This window comes from Danaus plexippus, chromosome Z (genome assembly GCF_018135715.1).
Source record: "Danaus plexippus chromosome Z, MEX_DaPlex, whole genome shotgun sequence".
Lineage (NCBI taxonomy): Eukaryota > Metazoa > Arthropoda > Insecta > Lepidoptera > Nymphalidae > Danaus > Danaus plexippus.
In genome coordinates this window covers 9967789-9994426 of record NC_083559.1, presented here as the reverse complement: position 1 = coordinate 9994426, position 26638 = coordinate 9967789, and the positions used below count along the sequence as shown (strand labels likewise).

Sequence of the window (26638 nt, the reverse complement as noted above, 5' to 3'; positions counted from 1 at the left end):
ATGAAAATATTCAATTAGATACGTCAAGTTACACTGTAGGTATATATTCAGAATTATGTAAGAAAGTCTGATGAAAGTTAAATTTATATTTGATACACACTCTCATATCGTTATATAAAAAATATTGCACTTTTTTTTATTAAGACGAAAGTAGCCAACTATATAACGGAAACAGGAAGGTCCTTATCTTACATGGAAGCGACTTTTGAAACTCGATATACAGCCGCCGAACACAAAAGCACGTGACACACACAAACATACACACGCACACACATACACACCAACACACACAGATCCATTGGTATATACGATCAAGCAAATTGGGAGACAAGATAAGAGTAAATGCCAGCAGTAAAGAGTCCTGACAAGAAGAAATATTCTGAGACATAGATTAAACCAAACATCAACAATTAATACATAGGTGTATTGTGTTCCATTAATGAATATATTGTTTCTTCACAGCTAATGCCTTTTCTGTTCTACTTCTACTAGGGTACGCAAAGGAATTTCAATTAAATATTACCTATTAATTTGGTCATAAAAATATTTAGTACATTTAAAAATTATCAAAACTAATGGATTGAAAGAACAGCACCTCACATACAAAGCTACCTGATACCCTGGCAGATGCTGTGCGCCCGAATGAAAACGATAGAAAATATTCGGACACTTAAACATAAAAACTGCCACACATGCTGCGAATATTAAGGATTTCCGAGATGTACCGAATATGTACTTTGTCTTTGAGCGAAATACCTGTTAATTTCCGTATTTAAAATACATGAAATTTCCTCTTCGCTGTCAATTAGTTGCCAAGGTATCCTTAGAGACGCGCTCTTAATCCAGAAACCATTACCTTGCTAACTCTTGCAACAGTGATTACACTTGCATTCATAACTTTTACCAGGTTTATAAAGAGTACGACAATTACGATTTTTTACTTTCGCGATAACTTGTAGCTGATTGACCTATGTGAAAGTGTTTTGCCTTTTTTTTTTATAACAATACGACATTAAAGTACCTACATAGGGCAAAATAGAATAAAAGTTGGAAATTCCAAGCATTTTTTTTATATTAGTTTTTAAGCAGTTTATGCAAAAATAGTGTTATTTTTAGATAATATCAAATACCTTTATAACAATATGTTTGTTGTAACATGATATCGCTACAGGCATTGCTCTCGCGCAGAACAGGTTCCATGCAAATAAAAGAAGTAAGCATAATGTCGATCTCATTTATTTCTTATTTTAACGAGCGCTCGGTTTGTTCATTCATGTGTGCACAAGACTATGAGAGTCCATCTCTTACGATACACCGCAAAAGTATGAGTATAACGCTGAGTGTTTCAAGTATTCGACCGAGATATTCGTATAAAGGTTTAAAGCACTGTACGTTGCAAATAAAATCTGAAAGAATCCTAGTGGTATCACATAAAATAAATAAAGCTACAATGTTTAATCATGTCACAACAAACTCATTTGTATTAAGATATATTATCTCCGAAGAATTATATTAAATTATGGCTACATTCTAATATTTTCTCACAAATGAAACAATTTTTATATTTAGAACACTATATTTTACATAAACTGTTTAAAAACTCGTATAAAGACATAAAAAAAATCGCTTGGAATTTCCAACGTTAATTCTATTTTGCCCTATGTAGGTACTTTAATGTCGTATTGTTACAAACAAAACAAACGCAAAACACTTTCACATAGGTCAATCAGCTACAAGTCATCGCGAAAGTAAAAAATTGTAATTGTCGTACTCTTTATAAACCTGGTAAAAGTTATGAATGCAAGTGTAATCACAGTTGCTAGAGTTCGCAAGGAAATGGTTTCTGGATTAAGAGCGCGTCTCTAAGGATACCTTGGCAACTAATTGACAGCGAAGAAGAAATTTCATGTGTTTTAAATACGGAAATTAACAGGTATTTCGCTCAAAGACAAAGTACGTATTCGGTACATCTCGGAAATCCTTAATATTCGCAGCATGTGTGGCGGTTTTTATGTTTAAGTGTCCGAATATTTTCTATCGTTTTCATTCGGGCGCACAGCATCTGCCAGGGTATCAGGTAGCTTTGTACGTGAGGTGCTGTTCCTTCAATCCATTACTTTTGATAATTTTTAAATGTACTAAATATTTTAATGAGCACTTTAATAGGTAATATTTAATTGAAATTCCTTTGCGTACCCTAGTAGAAGTAGAACAGAAAAGGCATTAGCTGTGAAGAAACAATATATTCATTAATGGAACACAATATACCTATGTATTAATTGTTGATGTTTGGTTCAATCTATGTCTCAGAAAATTTCTTCTTGTCAGGACTCTTTACTGCTGGCATTTACTCTTATCTTGTCTCCCAATTTGCTTGATCGTATATACCAATGGATCTGTGTGTGTTTGTGTGTATGTGTGTGCGTGTGTATGTTTGTGTGTGTCACGTGCTTTTGTGTTCGGCGGCTGTATATCGAGTTTCAAAAGTCGCTTCCATGTAAGATAAGGACCTTCCTGTTTCCGTTATATAGTTGGCTACTTTCGTCTTAATAAAAAAAAGTGCAATTTTTTTATATAACGATATGAGAGTGTGTATCAAATTTAAACTTAACTTTCATCAGACTTTGTTACACAAATCTGAATATATACCTACAGTGCAACTTGACGTATCTAATTGAATATTTTCATTCTAAATACTATACAATGATATTATAATGTTATTAATAGATAATATTTACATACCATGAATCATGTATAGAGATTTTGGTGAGATTCGAAGACCACAAAAAGACAGCGATGTTTGTAAGTTGTCATGTGTTAAGAAAAATAGATATTTACTTAAGTTTGCTTAAACCTACTACAGTTGTTTGAAAATCAAAACGATACAATTTTTAAGTAAAGTAGTATTCGCAATTGCTCTTCACAATCGCTAAACATTTATCACGAGTATATTTTGGATACATGTGTTACTCTCGTCTGTAATAACTCTTAATCGCAAACCTAATTGACAAATAGTCTTCAGATGATAGTAATGTTAAACAATAATAAAGTATGACAATATATAAGTTTTTATGTTGTCATTAGTTTTTTTAACTTTTTTGTTTTATCATGCTGTGTAGTAGAATAGAATAATCATGTTAAAATGTTAACTTTGGGCATGAATACGACTTTAATAACTATTAAACTTGTGATCTCTTTATTGTTATAAGAAATAAAGAAAATACATATATTTAAGAGGGATTTCTTTAAAAAGAAAATTATTATTAAATAATTAATAAAACAAGATGACTATTGGTACGTTTGCTGGAGCTAGATCGATTTACAAAATATTTACAATTGACGGGGATATTATAACGGATATTACGAGGAATGAAAAACAAGATTGAAATTTAAGAAGCAATCATTTGCTTTATTATACAGAGTACAGTGAACAACATTGTTATCTGAACATAAATTCTTTAATAAATAAATAAAGTATATTGTGTTAAAATATTTATATGTACATGAAAGTAAAGGGGAGTTAAATTAATTTAAAATATATAATCTACTGTATATCTTTTTAGTGTCTCAATAAACACGTTTTAGTGAGGCCCGAAGTAAACGAACACTTTCTAGGAAGTTTGCGTCGCTGTCTGTAGTCCACATATTCTTTAGCGAGTGTCGTTTTCAATAGCCAGTATTGTTCACCAGACACTATTAGTTCTTCGTATGACAGCCATTCTGCAATGTTTACACTGTGACTTTGAAAGACGTTATAACATGTAGGTGTGTGTTGCCAAACATTCGCTGTTAGGAAATAATATGTATGGACTGTTTAAAAAGTTGAATAGTGTTAATGAAATAACGAAAATTTGATTCTTATATAGATAGTAAAAAACACCAAACCAAAAGCTACAATGGTATTATTAAGAGAATGATGCTGTTCATTTTTTACACGCATTCCTGTTTTGGCCACGCCGGTGAGATTGGTTCGGCTTAAGAATGGGAATAATTTTTATAGCGTGTTTAAGTTTGATGGTCTTGTGTCAATTTCGATTTAGTTTAAATTCAGTCTATTATTATGTTATGATGAATAAATTCTACATATTTTAAGAAAGTCACAAAATCGACGTATACAAGTGAACACTATTTACAATATAGAAACAAAATAATAATAATAATAATTTGAAATATTACCTTAAAATCAGATGTTTGTTTAAAATATATATTTGTACATATTAATAAAATCAATGTGTAAGATAGAAATCAGTGTCGAAGTTGTTCGATTTTAATTTGTCTCTTGTGAAATGAAATGCATACTATCACCACACAATCAGTGTCAAAAGTAGTTTAACTAAGATAAATACAAAGATACTTTTTTTTAATTAATTGTAATTCTATAAGTCTCTATATTCCATCGTTAGATTGTGTAGAGTATATTTCAGATGATAAAATTTCCGACATTTAAGATGTTATATTTAAGCACCTGTTGTTATCATTTGAGCATATTGTATATTTTAATTAATAGAAAAAAATTGAGCGATTGTGGTCCTGCCGTTATTGTTTCAATCTCGATTTCATCTCTATTGACTGCATTACAGTGGGCTAGGTAGTTATTCAATCACATTGAAATAGTAATTCAGCCACTCGGATGGACACATACATAGAAATACAAATTCATGCACTGTTTCCTAACTGTTAATATTAAATTTGTATCTTGTTTTTAGAGACTTCATTATTAGTTATATTTTATTGTCATGTAGTTTTTCCTTTAATAACTCAATTCCAACAAACATTCGATTTACAACAGACGTAGAACAATTATAATCTTATATGTTTAATGAATCGACGTTCCTGAATATAAAATTCATTATCGGTAAACAGTGCTGTCAGTGAGCATACTAATTGATAATAATTAATTAGTTTCATTCATTAAAACCGATAAAACGGTATGGAACAACGAATTTCGTTTCCACGAAAGACTGAAGGAGAATGAGCCATTCATACTTTTATAAAATATAAGAGACAATCTCTTACAAGCCGCTTCGTAGAAGTTTTAAATCTATATAATGGAAATATATTTATTTAATATAGCTAGCTATATTACCTTAAATTTAAATAAAGTCGAATACGAAAAAGGATGCAGGTAGGTATATGTTTTTTCATTAAACTTGTTTAAATAAATAACTAAGCTTCAAAACTAGTTATGTCTAGGTTTAATGTGTTTCTGAAGTTGTTTATTACGTAAAACTCGCTGAGCAACCAACAAACATACTTACAGTGATGTTTAAACGCGCGATATAATGTTTAAAGGGCACGATTGCACATGTATCTTGTACTTGATATGTAAGGGTTGAGTGACTTTTGAAACCACCATAATTAAACCAATGACGGGTTATTAATAGTTAAGTAGCCGTGATATTATGATACGCACGTATGTAAGTGCGGACATTTGCGTGGAGGGTGTTGGTAATTGGATTCGATTGAGGTGCGTTGCATATATTTTGCCATATGAATTTGCATTACGTTATGCGACTTATTCAATAGCTTTGAAATATTTTTACATACACTGGAATTTTTAGGAGTGTCGCTTGAGTATATTTATCTCAAGAAATATTAAATTTATTTTCAACATGACCCCACTGATATAGTCCGAATATTTATATTATGTATATATGTGCAATGTGCACATTTGTAAAAAAAAAAAACACTTAAAAATGAAACAGACTGTATAAAGTTTAGTCTGTTTCTAGCCTAAGTGTTTGTTGAAATAAAGCGAACTCATGTTTTGTCATCACACCGATAAGTAAGATGAGATATTTATCTGTAAAATATTTAATATGACAAAACGTGTGTCCCTTAAGAAACAAAACAATCACGTATATATTATAATGACTTGGTGTTTCGGTAGTTGAATTCGGTTTTATTTCGCTTTTTCAATTTGATTGCTGTAATTGCTTGCAATACAAGAAACATATAATCGGTCGTATATGTAGTGACCGTTAGATCGACATTAAATATAAATAAACTTTTTTGCCGACAGCCTCGTATTAGTCGCCTCAATTTATTGCAATTGCACCTACTGCCGTTACATTTGTAAGAACTAGGGTTCACCTTAAACGATATACGGTAACACCTTCAGAGGATTCTTTGAAAGGTAGGATATGTACTATCTTCGTTTCATAATGGAATGTTTGTTTGAAAAGCACATTGATTTTAATGTAATATTAATTCAGTTACCTACTATGTAAAAACTTTAGTCTTCACATACGATACTTAAAACGATAACTTTATCTTGCTTCAAAACAAATTAGTCTCTAAAAGCAGTTTCATATTTGCTGTCATAAGAATGGTAAAATAAATGAGGGTCAGTATTTTGTCCAATTATGAATAGTGTTCGAAGCGTAAGGCTTACACCACTCTACTGGTATGCGGGTTTTTAGATTTGTATTTTGGAACCTACTACGATGTTTACACATTTTCCTACAGTTTCTCTTTTATTCCAGATAAATTTTAATACATTATTATAATTCATTTTTATAAGACGGTAAACTTCATTAAAAGTCTGTGTATTCTTTGTAAAATATGTTTGTTTTCTATAATGAATACAAGAAGTATATAATCAATACAATTTTTGGATAGTTTAAACTAATCAAATACTTTACCATCCGGACCAATATGATTTAGTCCTGCAAATGAAACTCGTTTAAGATATCTTTGTTATAAGTTCGGCATACAATCGGTAATTACATAAACCTAGACTACATTCTATTCCATCAAAAAGTTTTTAAATGTTTTTAAATTATAAATAATAACATAATATATTCGAAAGTGTACAATAGACGTCATCATGTTATTGATTGACATGGGTGTTAAAGAAAGAATGTAAAAGAATAAATTTAGAGTAAGTCAGTGTGTAAGGGACGGGCAACGGGATCACATGTGAACTATCTTGTGAGTGAGTCGTTCAAAAAAAGTCGTGTGAAATAACACGCTGGTAACGGCTATACTACTGTTATAGAACGGAACTGTCATAGAGAATACATGGTTTTAATGACATTTATTGCTAATTTAAATTTAATTGTTTATTTTACCCAATATATATATATATTAATAGAACATCAATGAAAATTCAGTTGAATTATGAAGTCAAGTATACTTGAATGATTATTTCATATTAGATTAGCTTTACTAAATACATATTTGATAATTATAAAATATGATATTTTTTTATAATTAATTTAAAATGTCGTTTATTACTTAAATCGGTATATATATTTTAGTTCAAATATGTACATTTATTTTATTTATATTTTGTAACTCATAAAATGAAACCCATATGAAGCGAATTCTATTTATTTAATATATATTTAATATAAATATTTTGGTAATATAGATTGATGTATACACGTTGCCGTTTATAAAACTATGTATTTGCTGGTCAGAGAAGTTATTTACATATGTATATAAACAACATAAATACATGTATGTTAGAATAAATTAAAGCAAAACTATCCGAAATAATATAATTTTATATTGTAGAGAATAATACGTCCAGATTACATTTTTTTTTTATGTGAATATCTTATTAAAGTAGGTTTGTATGTCTCTGCACAGACATTACGTATTGCCGAAGTTCTGTTTAAGCAATGCTATTGTGTAAAAACGATAGTTCATAGATACGATTATACAATTTATTGCTAAAGAAATAAGTACTATATTCATTCACGTCGCTGTACGTCCCTGACTATTGAGGTACTTTGAGTTAAGTTATTTGTATGTGACTTGAACGAGACATGCGTTGGAATTGTTTTGTAGATCTTTGGTGACGATGATTGCCAACCCATTAACATAATCTTGCTAAGTACTAAAGTCAAAATACAACAAAAATAGACACCACTATCATGATAAAAAATATATTACCTCTTACAACTATCCGGCAATTTTATTTAGTAAATGTTTATATTCTGGTTGAAATTTGTCGATTTTAAATATTTGTAGTTGTTCAGTATATTATTTTTAAATATAATTATTGCAATCCACACAAGTATGTTTATTACGTAAAAAATGTATAATGAACACAATATTATAAAGGCCGTTTACTATGACAAATGATCGAACCAAATGCCGTGTAGGGACTTGAACCCTGTTATATGGCATTCGGAGAGCGCGCGCTACAAGCGAACTTGCGCGTGCGCTGAATTCCATTGTAGTTTCACAGAACAAGATATTGAAATGCCATGCCATTTAAATACAGCCACCCTTACTCTTATTCCAAGGCAATACAGGTCTGATCAAGCTTTTTTTAGATAATGTAAACTTATTCAATAAATCGTGATGACTTCGACGTTTTCGTATATGATTTTCTATGATGAGAAATTCGCATAAGAGACAGCCGGGCTCCGGTCACTTACTGCATACAAATATTTGCATAATGAAACATGTCTTATACATAATTCATCAATTGTACATATATTAATCCTAACGCTGGACGGAATGATCAGCTTTGTGAGCCCATACTAAGAAACAGGACAAGGATAGCTCTGAATCATTATATGGATTACAATTTTTTAGAATTAAATAAATATTCCGGTGGAGAATTATAGCAAAAAATAAAATAAAGTTATTGAACACAGAGAACTCTGAAGTCCATTCATTATTATTCGGAATGATCTGTTCTTATTCCCTAAACAAAAATCTAGAAGTCTAATATGTATTATATGAATAATGGATAAGAGTGGGATGCTACAAAATATATGGCATAATAACACTGGTTTACTCTAGACTAATTCATCTCTTCATGTTTAAGACTAGATAATAGTTCAAGGATAAAAAGTACTCTTACCTTCTCTGTATGGAAAATCGAAGCTATTCATTTGTTTTCGTAGATATTCAATTATCTCTTATTTTATTTTCACGGTGCAAAACTGTTAATAAAAAGGAACTTTTTTTTTTACATTCCAGAGCAGCGGACTTCACATCTCGATAAGAGCTTGAACTAAACGATATGAGTAGTAAAAGTACAACAAAACATTCTGTTGATAACAGTTTGTTTGAAATCTTCAAAATTATGGGCAATAAGATTCCATCCCCTTTGCTCTGCTTTGTTATTTTGAACTTTAGAACTGGTATCCGCGAATACTGCGTGCCAAACAAAACATAGGTATGTTAACTAGACCCAAGCACCATCTATTGTTTATGTCACTTAAATTCATTAAAGACATTATGTATTTTGTATTCTACCTAGAACTACACGATCTTTAAACAAACAAACGTTCATATGTAAAACTAGCTATTAAAAAATAAACAGTGTTACATTACTTGAATTTATTATTTCACTTCCAAAAATTCTGATAATCGCATGTTTATATGTCGTGGTAAAATTTTCCATAAAAAAATATTTGAATTGGTCAAAAAGATTTCAATATAAAATCGAATATTGGAGTGTTCCAAAAATAACGACACAGGACACCTTTTCTCATAGTGTAGGTATATATAACATTTCTGTTTCGCTCTGGTAATGAGTTCATATTCGAAAATCCAGATACTCGTAAAAATAACCTGCGTCCGTAAGTAATTAAAGTCTTTATATCTTTAATGTACAAATACATTAATAAGTACAATATGCAGCATCTTTGGAGGTTTTACGACTGCCTGGCCTCGAATTAATGGATATCGCGAATTACAATGTTATGAGCGAATTTAAAAAAAAAAGTTAAAATTTTGATTATGTCTGTTTCATTTTATGATAATTTGTTTAATATAAAGGGTAAGAAATAAAGTTTACAAATTTAGCACGCAGGTTAATGTACTTTTGAATATTATATCTTAATATTATTGCATTTAACGAGGTTGAGACCAACGTCCGCCGACACTAGATACGAGCTTGAAGTCGTCTGAGGAAGCAATTAACTTTCCAATGACTTTAACTTGGTCTTTACGTAACTATTTTTTATAAACAAGATTTGTTTATAATTACTTTTCTAGACAGTTTTAGTAAAACGTAAATTTTAAGCTTTACTGATACTTCATATTGTCGATGTTACTATAAAGATTCAAACATCACTATCAAATATATATATTTGTACATAGTGGATTAAAGTGCAGTTCATTGTCACAGCTTGTTGGCTGTAAGGTTATTTCATTGTACTATTATTTGTAAATAGAAAAGTTTCATTTGTGTTATGTTGATATATATTATATGAAAATACTTTAGTTAAAGCTATAATTATTACAATGTTTACAAAAAGCTCAAAATTATCAGATTTGATAATTGTGGTAGGTATACAAAAAACTGGCCAAAAGTCTAGATGAAACTCCAAGGGGTTCGTACTGAGCGACGTATTAGATGCGGTCTCAGTAATGTTGTTAACTCTTTATATGGACTTGGACTAACAGACATTTGTATTGAAAGACCAATTCAAGTTTGTAGCTAGAAAGTTCTTATCCTAACACTTCAATATGGGTCAATGCTAATAATTTTGTTACGAAACTATAGATTTCCGGTTTCATGAATATTGAATTTCTTTTTACTGACTGATGTGTTTTTTTTACTAAATTTAATGATTTAAAAGAGTTCTTCGTCTTCTGAGTTTCTTTACCTCCTTTAGAGTAAAGTGTTGGTTCCTAAAAGAATCTTGATAGAGTGATACTACAGAAAATCAATATAAAAAAGAGAAAAGTGGCTCTAACATTTACTCTATAATAAACTAATTAGAGGTTTTAATTAATAATGTATATAAGTATGTATTCGTAGTATAGATATCACATACTCTACTTTTTTAAACTCACTTATGGTTAAAGCAAATAAAATTATAATAAATGGTCTCAACTTTTATATTAATATTTGTATGAAATTCTCGAATAATATAAACGAAACTAAACTCTTACCGTCTTTTGAAATATATAGAGTTCACGTAAACGATAAATGATAGGGGGTCAATTTTTATTTATTACAGTGTCAGACTTACTCCGTTGCATCCCTGCGTGCGCCGGCGCAGTCTCGCAAGATTATAGTGCGTTAACTCTCATTCAAGATGTTTGAATGAAAGTGCACTGTTGCAGGGAATTTATTCGACGGACGTCTTTATGAAAGCAAGCTCATACAGCGTACGGACGGACATCCGTAATAAACACTATTCTTATTAATGTTACTAGATTCATTCATTGATTGGTTTTAGTTGTTGATATATAAAAGTTTTCATAAAATTAATGTGTGTGTTTGATATAAAAATGGATATAAATTTCACCTAAGCAACTTTCTATAAGCACCTTTCCAAAACCAAGTAAATATTTTGACTTAAAAGAAACTAATATTTTCGGATTACTACGCGTATTTTGTTATTTTAAAAAACTACATACTCCCGACGCGACGTTTCGGTTACTTTGGAGTTTCGGGACTTTCGGAAGTATGTAGTTAATTAAAATAATAAAATACGCATAGTAATTCGAAAACGTTAATTTCATTTAAACGAATACTCGCGAAAGTCTTAAATCTCATTAAAATATTTTGACTTCCTATTTTGAGGCAATAGGTACCTTATTAAAATTTAGAAATGTGAGATCCATACCTTGATATAGATAAATAATTAAAAAGGTAACGTTATCGTTCTAAGTAATTCTTTATTGCGGTATATCTAAATTCCAGTTCTGATATTAAAACTCGTTCTGTCACATACTTGCATCTTTCTGTACGCACCTGCCACTTAATTTAGAAGTTTATAGGCGCAGCTCTACCGTTATCTAATAATACAAAAATGTTTTATAAATAATACTCTTGCCGTAGTAAAAGACGTGTGAAAATATAATGATATCTTTACGAGCATTGTTGTTACGATGTGAATTTTTCTATAGAAAAACTTGACGCGACCAACTATTTCAGCGAAACAACGTTATCGAATCACGGCACAAGGTACCAATAAACGTTTATAGAAACTGTCAAGACATTGTAAAAAAAGGACACGCCGGCAATATTAATATACGCTGGTAAAAACAAAGTGAAGTCAACATGGTCGACGCAAGATGGCGCCTTTCCCACGCTGACTGGGAACGTACCATGTCGCCCGCACATGTTCGCCAGCGATGTGCATGAAAACTAATCATATTTTGTATATTATTTCATAATCAAATTAAATTTCAAAACATGTTAAAGAATATAAATAAGCTTAATATTTTAAGCTACGTTCGTAATAATAGTTTCACAAAATATGTGAAGGAGAGATTGCTGAGCATTCCACAACTTTGAACTAAATATTAGAACGACAACGGAATACATTTTATACGAATAAAAATGTGTCAGACGAATGATGCAAATCTATTTCATACACAATGATACAAAGTGACTATACAGGAAGAGTAAAACATCCCTAGAACTCGTGTAAACTAGAATCAGTTTATCCTCGACAAAGACTATCTGAAGTCTATTTTGCAGAACTTGATGCTATATTTGAATATATCAGCGTTATATTCAATACATCAAGCACAAACTAGCTGTTGCACGTGTCTTGAATATGTCAGTATAGGGTTTAAAAATATTGTGTTTTATATTAGACTATAAGCAAAAGTTACCAGAACATTTCTAGGAAATATTTTTTTATCACTTGTTGCCAAAATTATAGAGTTGTAAAGATAATATCTGAAACCCGTGAAAATGTCGCCGTAACCTGTTCGCTTGCTAAATTCCTGTTACACGCACATAACTTTTTAAGACACTACCTTTTGGGGACTCTTTTTAATGTGGCCGGTTCAGCAAAGATTTTTTTTTAAATACTTCTTACCAATTTTTAAAGGTTTTATTTTGTCACTAAAAGTCGATTGTCACCAGATGGTATTTCATAAAGAATACAAAAACTAAGATTTTTCAAGAATTCAATTGGTTAGCGGAAACTAAAAAAAATAATCTCAGGGTGGAGTATAGTCAAAGAAGAAGTAACAAACACGTGGCCACCCGCATATGCTGTGCGATCTCTGTTTTAATAACATCTGTGTTGGGCGGACCCTAACTATAACTCGATGAAACAATAATGTCTCAACAACGTTCATTAGGTCGAACATTTTGATAACTCTTAAATTCAGTCGGTTATGCCACGCCTAGAAATGCCAACGAAACGGAGACGAGGCTCGGATGTCGTGACCGGTTTCGAGAGGCTGGCTTTCTTAAGAGGATACGGTGACGTTAGCGACTTCTACATCAGCCGGGTTGTAATGTTAGGGTCACCACCAATTGACCCAATGCAGCTGCCAGAACGAACGCTATCAATGCTCCTCTTATTAATATAAAATTTTGTCATAACAAAAAACACGATATATTATATACGGTTTCCAAATATATTAAAACTGCAAACATAATTTATGGTTAAAAACATTTTCTTATTTATTGTTCTGAAGAATAAAAAAAAACCACATATACTAACAACCTTTTAAATTTTTTCCTAGCCACAATTTAGAAAAAGTCTTATATTATACAAAGTATAATAACAAGCACGAACAGTGAAGGTCTGTGTACAGTTTGATCGCAAGTAATTTATTTTTTACTATACATTTAATTTATTTTCGTGGAGATAATAATGGCAACGCAATCAAAGTATCTTCACCTTCATGCGGCTGCTTTTTTACTATACACTGACATGTTTTTGGTTTATAAAGTTATTAAGGTTTTTTACTTTGTCAAAAATTTGAAATGTGTAACCGACACTCGATAGCAGCCACAATTTGGGTGTTAAAATTCTCATTGACAAATAAAAAATAACTTGTATTGGAGGTTATATTGGATTACATTTTGCAGTAGGAATGATAATTCTGGTGGGACCATTGTAACGTGTACTAGATTTATTTGATTTATTTGATTTATTTGATTTCTATTACTTTGTTTATCACCATAATCAATGTATACCACCATGTCCTCAATGTCCGTGTGTCATCAGAATGATTAAGTGTATTGGTGAACAGAATGTTATCATTTAAATTTTCTGGAACATTCAGATGATTCAAAACTAGGATCGCAAATGCAAAATCTATTAAAAGTCGATAAATATGCAGCTTAGTTCTGCTATAACATAAACTGCCTTTTCCGGCATTCACTCTGATACTAGTCATCTTAAGAAAATTACGTATTATTTCTAGATATGCAATGAAAATCTTAAAACAAGTTGCTCAAACATATTGTGTAAGTAGGATATTAAATTAAAAGTACGTAACATGTCGTGGGACAAAAACAATACTTATTGAGATTCCTTGGACATCATTCAATTAATTATCCTAATCAATTACTGATTCGTAACTGACTTGATTTATTGTTAAATAGAATAATGTCTTATGTAAAAAATAATTCTTAATTTATTTTCAAAGGGTCAACAACGATAATTTTTGTTTATTAATGTTCCGTTGTTCAAAATTATACTGTTGATACAATTTCAACGGAACATTTCCCTAAAACCACTTGTAGTGACTGTCAGCCATTTTGTCTTAAAAATGTCTGTCAAACATTTTATATTTTTTGATCTTATATCAAACAAGATAAACGGACGAAGAAAAGTTCCACAGAAGGACATTGAACACTTTATATTAAAAAGTTGTAGTATCTTAGAATACCAAAAAAAAAAAAAATGTCTCTCATCATATAGTAACGGCTTTGATATATAACGTTGTTACATGTGTGTTCTTTCTATATTTAATATATCGCTTCATAAATTTATATTTGACAAAAAAATACATATATAGCTATAGGTATTATAAAGCATATAATGGGGAGCCATCTTGATAATTAATTCGACGTCTTATCCCGAGGTCCTTGACCCAAATAAAAAACTTTGTTAAAAACTAAAACGTATAGAGCTCCAAGCAGTCGGGCGTGACGAGAGACGCGGTGATAACGGCCATTTGGAAATACACTAATATTGTAATAAAGATAGGGTCCAATTTCGCATCAGCCTTATAATTGTATACAAATTCTTATAGTTAAAACAAATATACTTTTAAAACTACATACATACCAAATATCAATTCGGAAGAGGAGAAAGATTCGATTAAAAACAGAAAACCGATAAATGCTTAACGAAAGTAGGAACGTTAAACAAAAAAGAAATAAGTCAACCGGGTGGCTTCTAAAAAAAATCGCCAGCGCTGTAACATACACATGGGTCCGCATGTGTATATTTTTTTACATATACACATATGCGTAATATGCGCAGATGTGCAAATAGTACATAAGAATATTTACATAATTGTGTCTCAGAAATATCGCCCGGTGTTAAGATACAACAATAAAACATGGAAATTATCATCTTCGTGGAAATAAGACTCTTTTGAGATTTATACCATGCAAGGAAGTTATTGAACAGAATAAATATTTTTCTATGACTGATATATTTCTCCGTCTGCATTTTCCTTTTATAGTACACACAATTGTAATCAAAATATTACAAGACATTCATCGAACATTAAGTTTATGATACAATTATAAATTATGACTTAATTATATTTAGCTAAACCGCAAACAAGTCACATCTATATTTGTTTCTCAACTAACAATTGTTTAATTTAAGTGTTTAAGGATTTATTTTAAATCTTAGATTTTATATGTGTATATATTATAATTGTGTTATATTGAAGTAACCAATTAGGTATGTGTTAAATCAAAGCCAAAACAAAAAAATAAATTGATACAAATTTCTTCTTAAAGCCCCAAATGTATTATGTACTTATCTATTTTGAAAAAGTGTTCAGACACATTTTGATAATTACACAATCAGTATATGATATCCATTATATATGCGACAAGTTTACTTAATCAATTGCAATATATTGCAATATATGTCAATGTCTCAGTACGATACAACACGGTGACGTCACTGCCTCAGAATATATTTTAATTACCAGAGCCACAAGGCGTGTCTGTGTTAACAATTACTCTATAAATGTTAAATTTTGGTACAGTTACAAGCTTTAAAATATCGTTGTATTTGAACCGAAAACTCTTAAGTGGGTTTGTAGAATCTCACACTAGAATCTATCAAAGCGAATGAGACTGCCTAAGTGTATGTATAAATCGATTAACAATCAGTGAGGAAACTATTATTTTTTTTTATTTTTAATGTACATTCCAATCTTATGTGACCATAAACTTTATTTTATAATGTTTTTAAATTTAAAAATACAGAATTGTCAAAGAAATCGAATCTCCAGATCTTACGAGGGCAATTAAAATATGCCTTGGCTTATTATTATCATTGTTTTCTTTATAATCAGTTAGACGCGGCTCTGTGTGAATGTTGGTCACGGATCGCAGACTAACTTATTATTATCATTAACCCCGTTTGACTACACGCGATTCTACTAGCTTTTGATTTTTAAATCTCTTACTAGTGGAAAAAGGTATATGGCAGATGGCGTTGAAAGTCACTGTTCGATATCAAGAAGACAATAAAATCGATATGATGATTGATCGCGAGGATTATGTTATACATTTGATATTCATACGGTATTTGAGGCTCATGGGTAAGGGACGTCACAGTTCGCTGGTAAGGCGCGTCACGGACTACCGACCTCCCTCGTCCCCTCTCGGAGATCTTCGTCAATCTTCGGCCGTCCTCGGAACATCCCAATTTTTAGGTGCGCTAGCGCTGAATCAACTAATTTATTAAGATCTATTGGTATAATGATATCAAGTTAAAATAGCTGTAATTTGTATTCGGCGAGTGATTCTTCATTCCTTTGCATGTGTGTATTGTTGAATGTAATGATTGTATCGCCGCGTGACGTGACACTATGTGTTATGTCACTTTCTGGTTCGACAATCAGAGAACGGTCAAATAAATTGACGAAGCTTGTTTAACAAAGTTTTTACAACGTAATAGTCATCCGCGCTGGTAATTTATATTGAAACAGAATGAGTAATAATTGCTCTTTTGTGTATATCTCACAATGTACGTGTTTATTATAAAATTGTATTGACATAATATTTGATGACAATACAAATCTTACATCCTAAGGCGCCAGAACTCGTGTCAGTGAATAAAAAACAACGGCACAGACAGTTTTATGCTTACATAAATTCAAACTGATTTAAATTTATTCTTGTTTTTTTACTAATCTTCCTTACCAAGTTATTAACGTTCATTTGTTGCACTTTAATTTTAACCGAGATAATATAACACCGATTCCACAAAAAGCGTTAATTAGCATTGTAATTTACTCCTTTCCTAGGAGTATTCTAAATATTTTCTGAATTCCACATTGTTTTTGATAATTAGAAAAATTAAAGATTTATTTATTGTTATAGAAACATTTTTTTTTGTAAAGCAATGTTGTTTCATTTCCAATTGCAGATAATGTTGGTGTTACCTTCGTTTGAAAAAAGTTTAGATTTAACGGTATTTGCATTCCTAAGTTGGCGTTAGTCAAAACAATGCCAGTTCGCAAAACAAAGAGGCGCATGTTTTGGATAACACTTTGTTTTATTTAACTAATCGTTATTATAACATCTTCCTGTAATATAAAACGTTACATGTAACATATTACTTATTTTATAATACAAATTATATAGAAAATGTAACTTAGATATTTGCTAAAAGAAAGTTAGTTCACTTTAGCTGTTACTGTGTTGACCTATTTTTATGATAGGATGATAATATATAGTATATGATATATTTAACTATTTTTCCCCAGTGAATATTGAAAGTCAAGGTCTGATACAAGCTAAAACATCAAGGCTAATGTGAGTGAATGTTTCCCAACTCATTCTGTTGTTTTTTATTTATAATTAAACGATAATGTCTTAATGATGGTCGAACCCCCAGCATGCGCTATGTATTTATTTATTATTTTAAGGATAATAATAAAATACGACATTGATCTAATTTCTACGGTGACGTGTGTACAATGGTAATATTTTAATTGGTGTAGCTTGGTATAAACGAGCGTATGAACTTGTAATGTAGGACTGGTGGAATGCGATCTAAAAAAATAAAACAGCTCTTAAATTATTCGCATTTTAAAAATATTAATAAACATATTGATCATTTAAAAGATTTCCAATACTTGTTCCCGTAACCTTTTGAATAAAATTAAATATGAATACTTGATTGGTATTTTTTGTTTATGTTTTCGAATAAATTCTTTTACACGAAAACGTTCATACATAATAGTTAGAACTTGGTCTCTATAAGTAAATGACAGAAAGATCAATAATTTAAAAAACCTACTATAGACATATGTTTGGTGTGCATTTATAAAACCCACTTATATTGCTATAAACACACTTGGATCTTTTACTTTGAACTATGAGTTATTTTACGACACAGTAAAGGCTCTATTTTCTTTAAAATTGTATTGTCACAAAAGCTATGACGTCGTTCCTCAATCGTGTATGCAGTATGAATATAGAGGTTGTGTATGACATATATGTATGTAAATTTTAAATAGCACTTTTATTTCTCAAGCCTTTTTAAATTTTCATATTGACTTACTTCATTTCATTTTTGCAAGACTTAATACGGCTCTCATATGTCTTTCCTGATCTTTTTCAAAATTAATACTACGATTAAAAGGGCACAGGAGATCCAAAAATCTTTTTAATTAAGTATACACTACATTTCTTAATTAGTATTGTCCACGAGTTGCTCAATCTTTGATGGTATACGTCATCAGATACTAAAATTAAAAGCCTGTAATCAAATAAAGACTCTGGTTTTATGAACCACTTATAACACTTTATACTTAATAAGATCAATAAAGTTTACATTTAATTTGCAAAAGAAGAGCAAAATAACGAAAATTCTGTTTAGTATTGTGTAAATATTGTTGTTTAAGAAAAATTTACCTTTAAGTCTTAAACTTTAATGAATTAAATCAATGTACAAATTTCTGTTTTTAACAAGAAGTTATCGAATTCGAATTTGTGTAATGAAATTGCTAGACAAGTATCAAGCAGGTGGATTGCGAATCAGTTTAAAATACTTATATTTTTATTATTTATCTACACTTATAATTCGTATTTATCATGATGACAATGACCAGTACAAACAGCTTTCCAGCTTGCGGCTTCGTTCTTATTATTCACAAGTAATTATTTTATTTGTATAAGTTATCTGATGCCCTTGAGAACTAATCTTAACAAGAGACCATTACGATTATATCGTTGTGAGATACTTCAATGTTTTGAATCGGCTTTAGTTCACCACAATACTATTTCGCATCACAGAAATAAACATGGACTGTTTTAAGCTTTTCATTAATAATACTAAGATAATTAAAGGGCCGTACAAAACTATATGTGAAAATTAAACATTGCAATGTACATACAGCGCTCTGAATATAATAAATCCTTTGAATATATTACATGCAAACCTTGAATAAAACTAACAAAAATCAGATTATATAGTATTTTTACACTTTTTGTTCAGCTGTTTATCTAAAAAATAAGACAAATGCATCATACGGAGGTAGACTTTAAATTTTTATCAGACAAATAACACTTAACCCCCTTTCAAAGCCTGCAACTTAGCAGACACTCAAAAAATTGCATTCTCTGTGCACATACACACATGTTATATACGGATAAGCATTTTTCAATTGTAAATATAATTCATTCTGGTCCTAATGGATTTGATTATACCTAACCTTAGCTGGTATTACAAATAATAAAAATATTTCCGTAATCGTTTTTATTTTATTTGTGAATTGTTAATCTTAATCTAATGTGTTTAACAAGATTTTTAAATAGAAAATATTATTTTTTATAATCTTTCATTACTAGTATGAATAAGTCATTTTATTTTTATACAAAAATGTCATTTAAATATCCCTATATGAAATTTTGATACAATTCGCAGGAGCACATTTTTCGCTTTGCAAGTAATTAAGAGTGAAATATTACTTCAAGTACAATGTAGTAGTGTAGCTATTTTTATATCAAATATTGATCACATGACATGCATTACACTTCCAAACAAAGTCGGTTTACATAAAGCAAGAACGTACGTCTTTGTTTCAAAACTACGCGATTCGTTTTAAAAATGATTCAACGACTTTATATCAATGTTTATTGTGTTGAAATTTTTCTGTGATTATAATTAAACTAACTAAATTATAATTTTTATTCTAAAGATGCGTGAACCAAGGTGATATTTTGTGGGTTAAAATATATAAATTTCTTTGGGATTAGACATTTTCTTTTACAAACAATAATTTCAGTTGCTTTGTATGATTTGATGTTTTATATTGAAACTAAAAATTACACTTATGTTAGTTTGCGAATTTATCTATGTTAACTAGGAAATTATCATGTGCTTTGGATGGATAATAGAATAAGAAATTATTTATCAAAGACTAGATTACACTTTCATTCATATATTATAAATAAATTCAATAAATAAAATCTGTTATGGTTAACTTTAATTATTTCAGATTTTATTAACATTAGCGTGTTACTCGATAAAGAGAGAAGGAATCCAGCAATTAGATGATCTCAGCAACAAGAGTACAAATTATCGTTCCTACTGATAAGTGTGACGCTGTAGCGAGTACAATATAACTGCCGACTAATGAAATCATCAAAACTATTAGTTACTATCAAAAAGCAATAACTCATGACAGTCAACACGAAAATCAACCTTGAATATACTAGAGTTAAGATGAATTTCATATAACAATAATCATAATGATTTTTCGTCCAGCCTTTTATGTTATTGTAATAACCAAAGTTTAACTTTAAAAACAATACAAACATTTGGTGATACAAATAACAAAAGGGCTGCGTTCATTTTTAAACAATTAACATAAGCTATGTATTAAATAATATGTAAATGGTTACAAAAAGCACTAATTAACTGTACTATTCAAAATTTAGTAAGATTTTCATTTGGTACATTAAATATACGAAGTATACGAAGTTTTGTAACAAGAAACTAGTACTAGGTTATCAATTCGACACTCCCGTTTCTTGGTAACGCTGAAGTGTTTATGATAGTTATCACTTCATTTCGGTGAAAGCGAACTAACTTGTCGTATGTAAAAATATCATGTTCTTGTTAATATTTATTAAAGAAGACAAGGAAAAACTATGTCGTCTAGATGAAAATAAAAAGCAGGTTAGTTTATAGCAATTAGTTCATATTAAATTCTTCAATTCCGGTTTCCACTATTATATTTTCGGTAAATTTTATTAACAAAATGCATTGTGATGCATTACATTCCACATAGGTAACAACGATAGAAATTGATGCAAATTGCATTACACATTATTTTTACACTAACCCAAATTTTATGCACCCTAAACAATTTTAAACGAAACATCGTCGATTGATAGGTTCGATTTTCAGTTGATACATCAATGTACTGATACGTCAAAATATTTGTCGACAAATATTATTGTGGCCTACATGATAATTTGCTAACAACATCTTGTTTTCTATTTAACTAAACATTTGCAATGAAAGAGGAATTAATATTACGTTTTTTTTTATTTTTATTTACTGTAGTATATTTTATGCATTTCATGTTTAATGTTAGTCCAATACATCAGTACGAAAGCAATTAATAATCATAATATGATAGAAATAAATCCTTTTCTCTTTTATATAATAAAAGATTAAAAGGATAGCCTTTTGAAATGTATCGATTTGAACGTGTTTCAACGGACAAGTTTGCCTTTTATTTATTTTTCCATCATACAAAGGATTTAGTTAGGAAATTGAATAATGCAAATATATTTTTAAAACCTACGCGTTTTTGAGATTATTTAGTTAGTATATTTATACTGGTTAGAATATGAGAGATATAAAAATATCACATGAACCTGCATAAAATGTCTCTGATATGAACAGTATTTGTTAAATTTGATTTCATTTATAATTTTAAGAAACCAACAACTTAGAATATGCTACAAAACTATTTCGTCGTATATTATTTGCCGTCAGGGATGATATCCGTCCGGGATCAAACCTGCAAAAAAGTGAACACAAGTGTTCATGGACGTCCCAGGGGTGTCTTTTGACTTTTTTTACCGAACCACTAGGTCCTCGTATGCTTCCGCTTTATTGAAATGCCGGATACGGGGTAAGTGTGTGTTTTCTACGACACATTACGCAAACCGGTTTTATATTATGGTATTATTATAAAATTCTAATGGGCAAATAGATTAACAAAAGCTATTTTCGTAGTTGAGCGAATTAATGTAGTGTCTTTTTTTTTACATTTTGCTTACAGTTTAAAGCAATTATGAAAATACTAGAGAGAGATTAAGTGACTCCCTTTAAAGTACAGTTATATCGAGCTTTACTTGATATCTCTTCCGTGCTACTTCTTCTCAACTAGAATGCTCTATGTAAGGAAGCTGGCTCGTCCCAGTATTAGTCTATTGAGTCGTCCAGCTAGTTTAATAATGATAATTTCATATGAAATATACGTATTTATGAATATGTAATAAAGTATAATTTATTAAAATGAAATCGTAAATCAGAATTAATACGTCAACGATATCATTAATATAAAAAACGCTTAATTAAAGCTTGTATTTCCATCAATAGTACATACAGTGAAGAGCTCGCGGAATACATTTCAAGGCTTTAAAAGTAATCACCTGTCAAAATTTTATTGAAATGTCCTAGCAGGGAGTCATATCTTCAGAAAATGTGCGCGTTATTTAATTAAATCATCAGTAATGTGAAATAAAGTTTATATACCAACAATTATATGGGATGTTATAATTTTGGTTTGTGTCGTTTTTTCCGGAAAATTATTGAAATAAACGGATATAAAAAAATGCTTCAGCTAGCTAGCTTTTCTAATTCAGGAATTTTAAATTAGAAAAATACAAGGTCATAGAAAACTAAAAAAAGAAATGTGAAAAGTTTCCTTGAAATAAACTAACAGAGTATTTATGTAAATTACTAATTTTTAATTCTTAACATATTTATCCATGAAGAATTTTTCAAAAATAAACAATAATATATCGCAGTACTATATTTAGAATCTTTTTTACATAAAATGTCACTCATATTAGCAGATATTGATTTTAACTGCTTCGGGGAAGTTAAAAGAAGACCGTTTTATTTTTAGCCAGCATATATGGAATCGAAATGCTGAATTATATTTTGCTAGATTCGGCTAAGTTATGGAAGTATCTTTGCATTTATGAAAAATATAAATTAATCTTAATACCGGATTTTGTGTGAAATTATTAAACATTAAACATTAAACATTATTAGCTTTTCTTGGATAACAGTACAGTCTTTCACATTGACCCAATGATTAAATTTAAGAAAGATCTCGTATAAGACTTTTTTTTGAAAACAGAAACTGTCTTAAAGCAGGTTTCATAATGGTCTTTATATTGTCAAGACCTAAAAGACGCAATTCTGAGAGTTAACCACCAAAACGATCTCATTGAATATTTCATGATCATTTAAAAAAATAATCTTTTTAAGGTTAATAAAAGTTTTGAGATCCATGGATCATATCGGACGAAGTCTAATGTCGGTATCATTTTATTACCTCTGTCGTTTATTAATCTGGAATTCTGAGAATAGAAAGGCAGAATATTTAATATTTGGCTTCATCCTCTTTTATACTTAGGATTGCGATTTCTTATTAAATTTATAATGTACTGTATTGCAAAATATGTGATCTTTTTTTGATTCATTAATGTTATACGTAAAATTGAATTCTATTTTAATTTTCGAGGAAACAAACATTTTTACAGAAAACAGATTTCAGTTAATGAACAACAGTAATGAATCCTTTGTATGGTATATTAAATTTTTATGTTATATTTTATTTATATGCTTTTTTATTATTATGACTTTTGCTTGCTAAAATTTTTTCAAAAGAAATAAATTGTTAGAGAATTAGCTTTCTCTGGATCCGAATGCATTTAAAACGACAATTCGATTTAAAGTTTCTCATAATTTTTTGGAGCCGCTGTCAAGTGTCTAAGAATGGTTTTGCAACTTTATAAGGAGATGTCACGAAAGGTGGCTTATAGTTTTAAAATTAGACTTTGAGGTCTCTATTAAAGTAGAGTTTTTATCGTTCTGTAATCTTGTTTAAAACTTATAACTCTTACACATTTACCATTATAGAACACCCGCTACTTACATACTTTCTTTTTGTTGTTAACAATTCTGTTCAAGTATAACTTCTTATTTTTTTGAAATTCTATAGTCGGTATAAAATGTTGGAGAAATGAGTTGAAGCTGTCAATGGCAACTTGTAACTTTTTTACTCGCAAACTTATGGATAGGATTCCGTATCAGGCTGGTTGGCTTTTTAATTATTGTCCAGTGTAACGGTTAATAAAGTATTCAGTAGAATGATATACCTGAATTTAAAAAATATCAGACCTAATAATTTGTAGATTTATTGGATGCATTTGAAATAGGTCAATATGTCCAGCTTTTAATAAAATTAATTAAAAATGTTTTTCGAACAATAAAGTATTGTTATACGATTATTTTTTCTAAAATTATCTGCTGTACAATTTATTTAAACAAAAATCTGTTCCATCATTGTAAAAACCTCTATAATATTGATAAGAAAAAATTAAAGTATGGGGGAATTTTTAAATAAAAGCATTCAAGGGATTTTCGTCAAGAAATAATATGTTTCTTTGTATGTACCTCACTAACTCTCTTCAATACCTAGCTTTCGTTGTTTAGTTCAAGTCAAGGGAATATAAAATATCTGTTAAGTTTTCATTATGAAGGTAAATAACATTCGAAACAATGTTAACAAGGGACTGACTAAATGACTTTTACATCATCTCTTGGGAAGATATTTGCCAAATTGTAGTTTATATATTATAGTGATTCTAACCAAACATTTCAATGGGCCATCCCTGCATCGCGACATTAAGGAACACTGAATGTTTTTAGAAAGTCGATTCTTAAACTTTTTATCGTACGCTTACAATGGCTACGTTACAATAAGAAACCTCTGTTATTCTAGTTCATTGTTAACATTCAGCTGTACGAAATTTTACTTTATATGATTTTTTCGATGGGATCAACAAATAAAACGAAGTTTTATATTCAATTTTATAATTGATACTGATCGTATTGTGATTGAATGTTATATATTAATTTATTAAAATAAATAAGGATAAACTTATGACAACTATGAATACCTGGTGTATGAAGAAATATTTTTAACGTGCAGTTCATGTGTGTGCAATTATATAAAAAATATATATAAAAAATATAGTTTTAATTGTAGATTTGGTATGTTATACGATATCATACTATAGATGGATGGATCGGGTAAAACTCAAAGGTACAAATATTATGCGTTATTTTTTAATATCGTGGTAAGACTTCTATAAAATTCAGATGTATTTTCTATAAAACTAGACTGACGCGCATGTGCCTTCCTCGCTAAGGGTAGGTTTAAAAGTTATTGGAGTAAGCGCAGACGCCGCCCGACGGGTTCTGAATTGTTTGTTCAACAACGTATACGAATTTTTTGCATGCAATTATATTTTTATTCGCATCTTCTGACATGACACGGGAATTTTCCTAATCGGTCATTAAACATAACTGTGGCAGTCTCACACCTCTTTCTACGTACAGTTTATTAAAATAATGATAATTTTACAAAATATAAAGAGAAATATAAATGACAAATTACGAGAGCAACACAATGGAGTATGTATGTAAACAAAAATAAATGAGGTGTAAAACGGTACAGCGTGGTTACTTACCTCGCTCCTGGAAGTCAGCGCTGCAAGTCACTGCCAGCAACAGCAATAGGGCCGCGGGGAGCATGGCGACGGCACCGACTCGGTTCAACGGCACATGCTAGATAGCCACGATTTGAAAACGCCACATTTGTGCGCGACACCACCACACTAGAACGCACGTCAGCCTCGCTCGCTAGCGTAACTCATATAAGCGAGACGCGGATACCACTTCAAGGCGTACGCGCCGTTTGGTATGACCAAAGATTAATGCGCAGACGCAACAGTTTCAAGAGTCTCTACTAATTTATAACATCGCTCTAACAGCGCAAACAATCAACTCGTTATTCATATTATCAAAAAAGAACATGTAGTAAATTTTTATAAAAAAAAAGAAAAGCAATGGCACCGCTAGAACGCTCAATACGGAGCACATTTTAGCACAAAAATTACCCATTTTATATTTTAATTTTAATATTGAAATGGTTGAAATAAACACAAAACACTTTAAAGTTAACAATTAACTTACTTAAGGTTTTTGAAGCCGAAAATATTAATAGAAATATTAATTTACGGTACAATAATGAGCAAAATTATTTTTAAGTACTAACAGAATTGTTCAAAGAAGAAGAGCGAGCGATATCACGGTATAATGTTATAGACTGACTGCGTTCCTCTCGGGCGGGCGGCTTCCAGGATAATGAACGCAGCCTCCGGTGCATTCCGCCCGCCCTATATCAGACGCGCAAGAATGACTAGTTTAACTTGAACTTTTATATAATCTTCATCTCTAGTGTATACTGAACCAATGTTGCATACATTTATGTTTTGATATTACGATTATATTTTGTGTCAATAACATTTTTATAAACGTTAATTATAGGAAGACTCTTCCCTTAAAAATATTATATGAAAGCAAATGTTTAGAGTAATGTATAAAATACTTATCATAATAATTAGATTAAATGTTAAATTAATTATATTTATATT

The 26638-nt window shown here is 30.2% G+C and overlaps 1 protein-coding gene across 1 annotated transcript in view; it reads right to left on the bottom strand.

The window, feature by feature from the left end:
- The window catches only part of LOC116777228 (epidermal growth factor receptor), a 59312-nt gene extending 33452 nt beyond the window's left edge, over positions 1-25860 (bottom strand). The window contains exon 1 of the mRNA XM_032670648.2: positions 25673-25860. Coding sequence (XP_032526539.1) covers positions 25673-25736 — 64 coding nt within the window. The 5' untranslated portion in view covers positions 25737-25860. The remainder of the gene's footprint in view (positions 1-25672) is intronic.
- Positions 25861-26638: the final 778 nt, after the last annotated feature.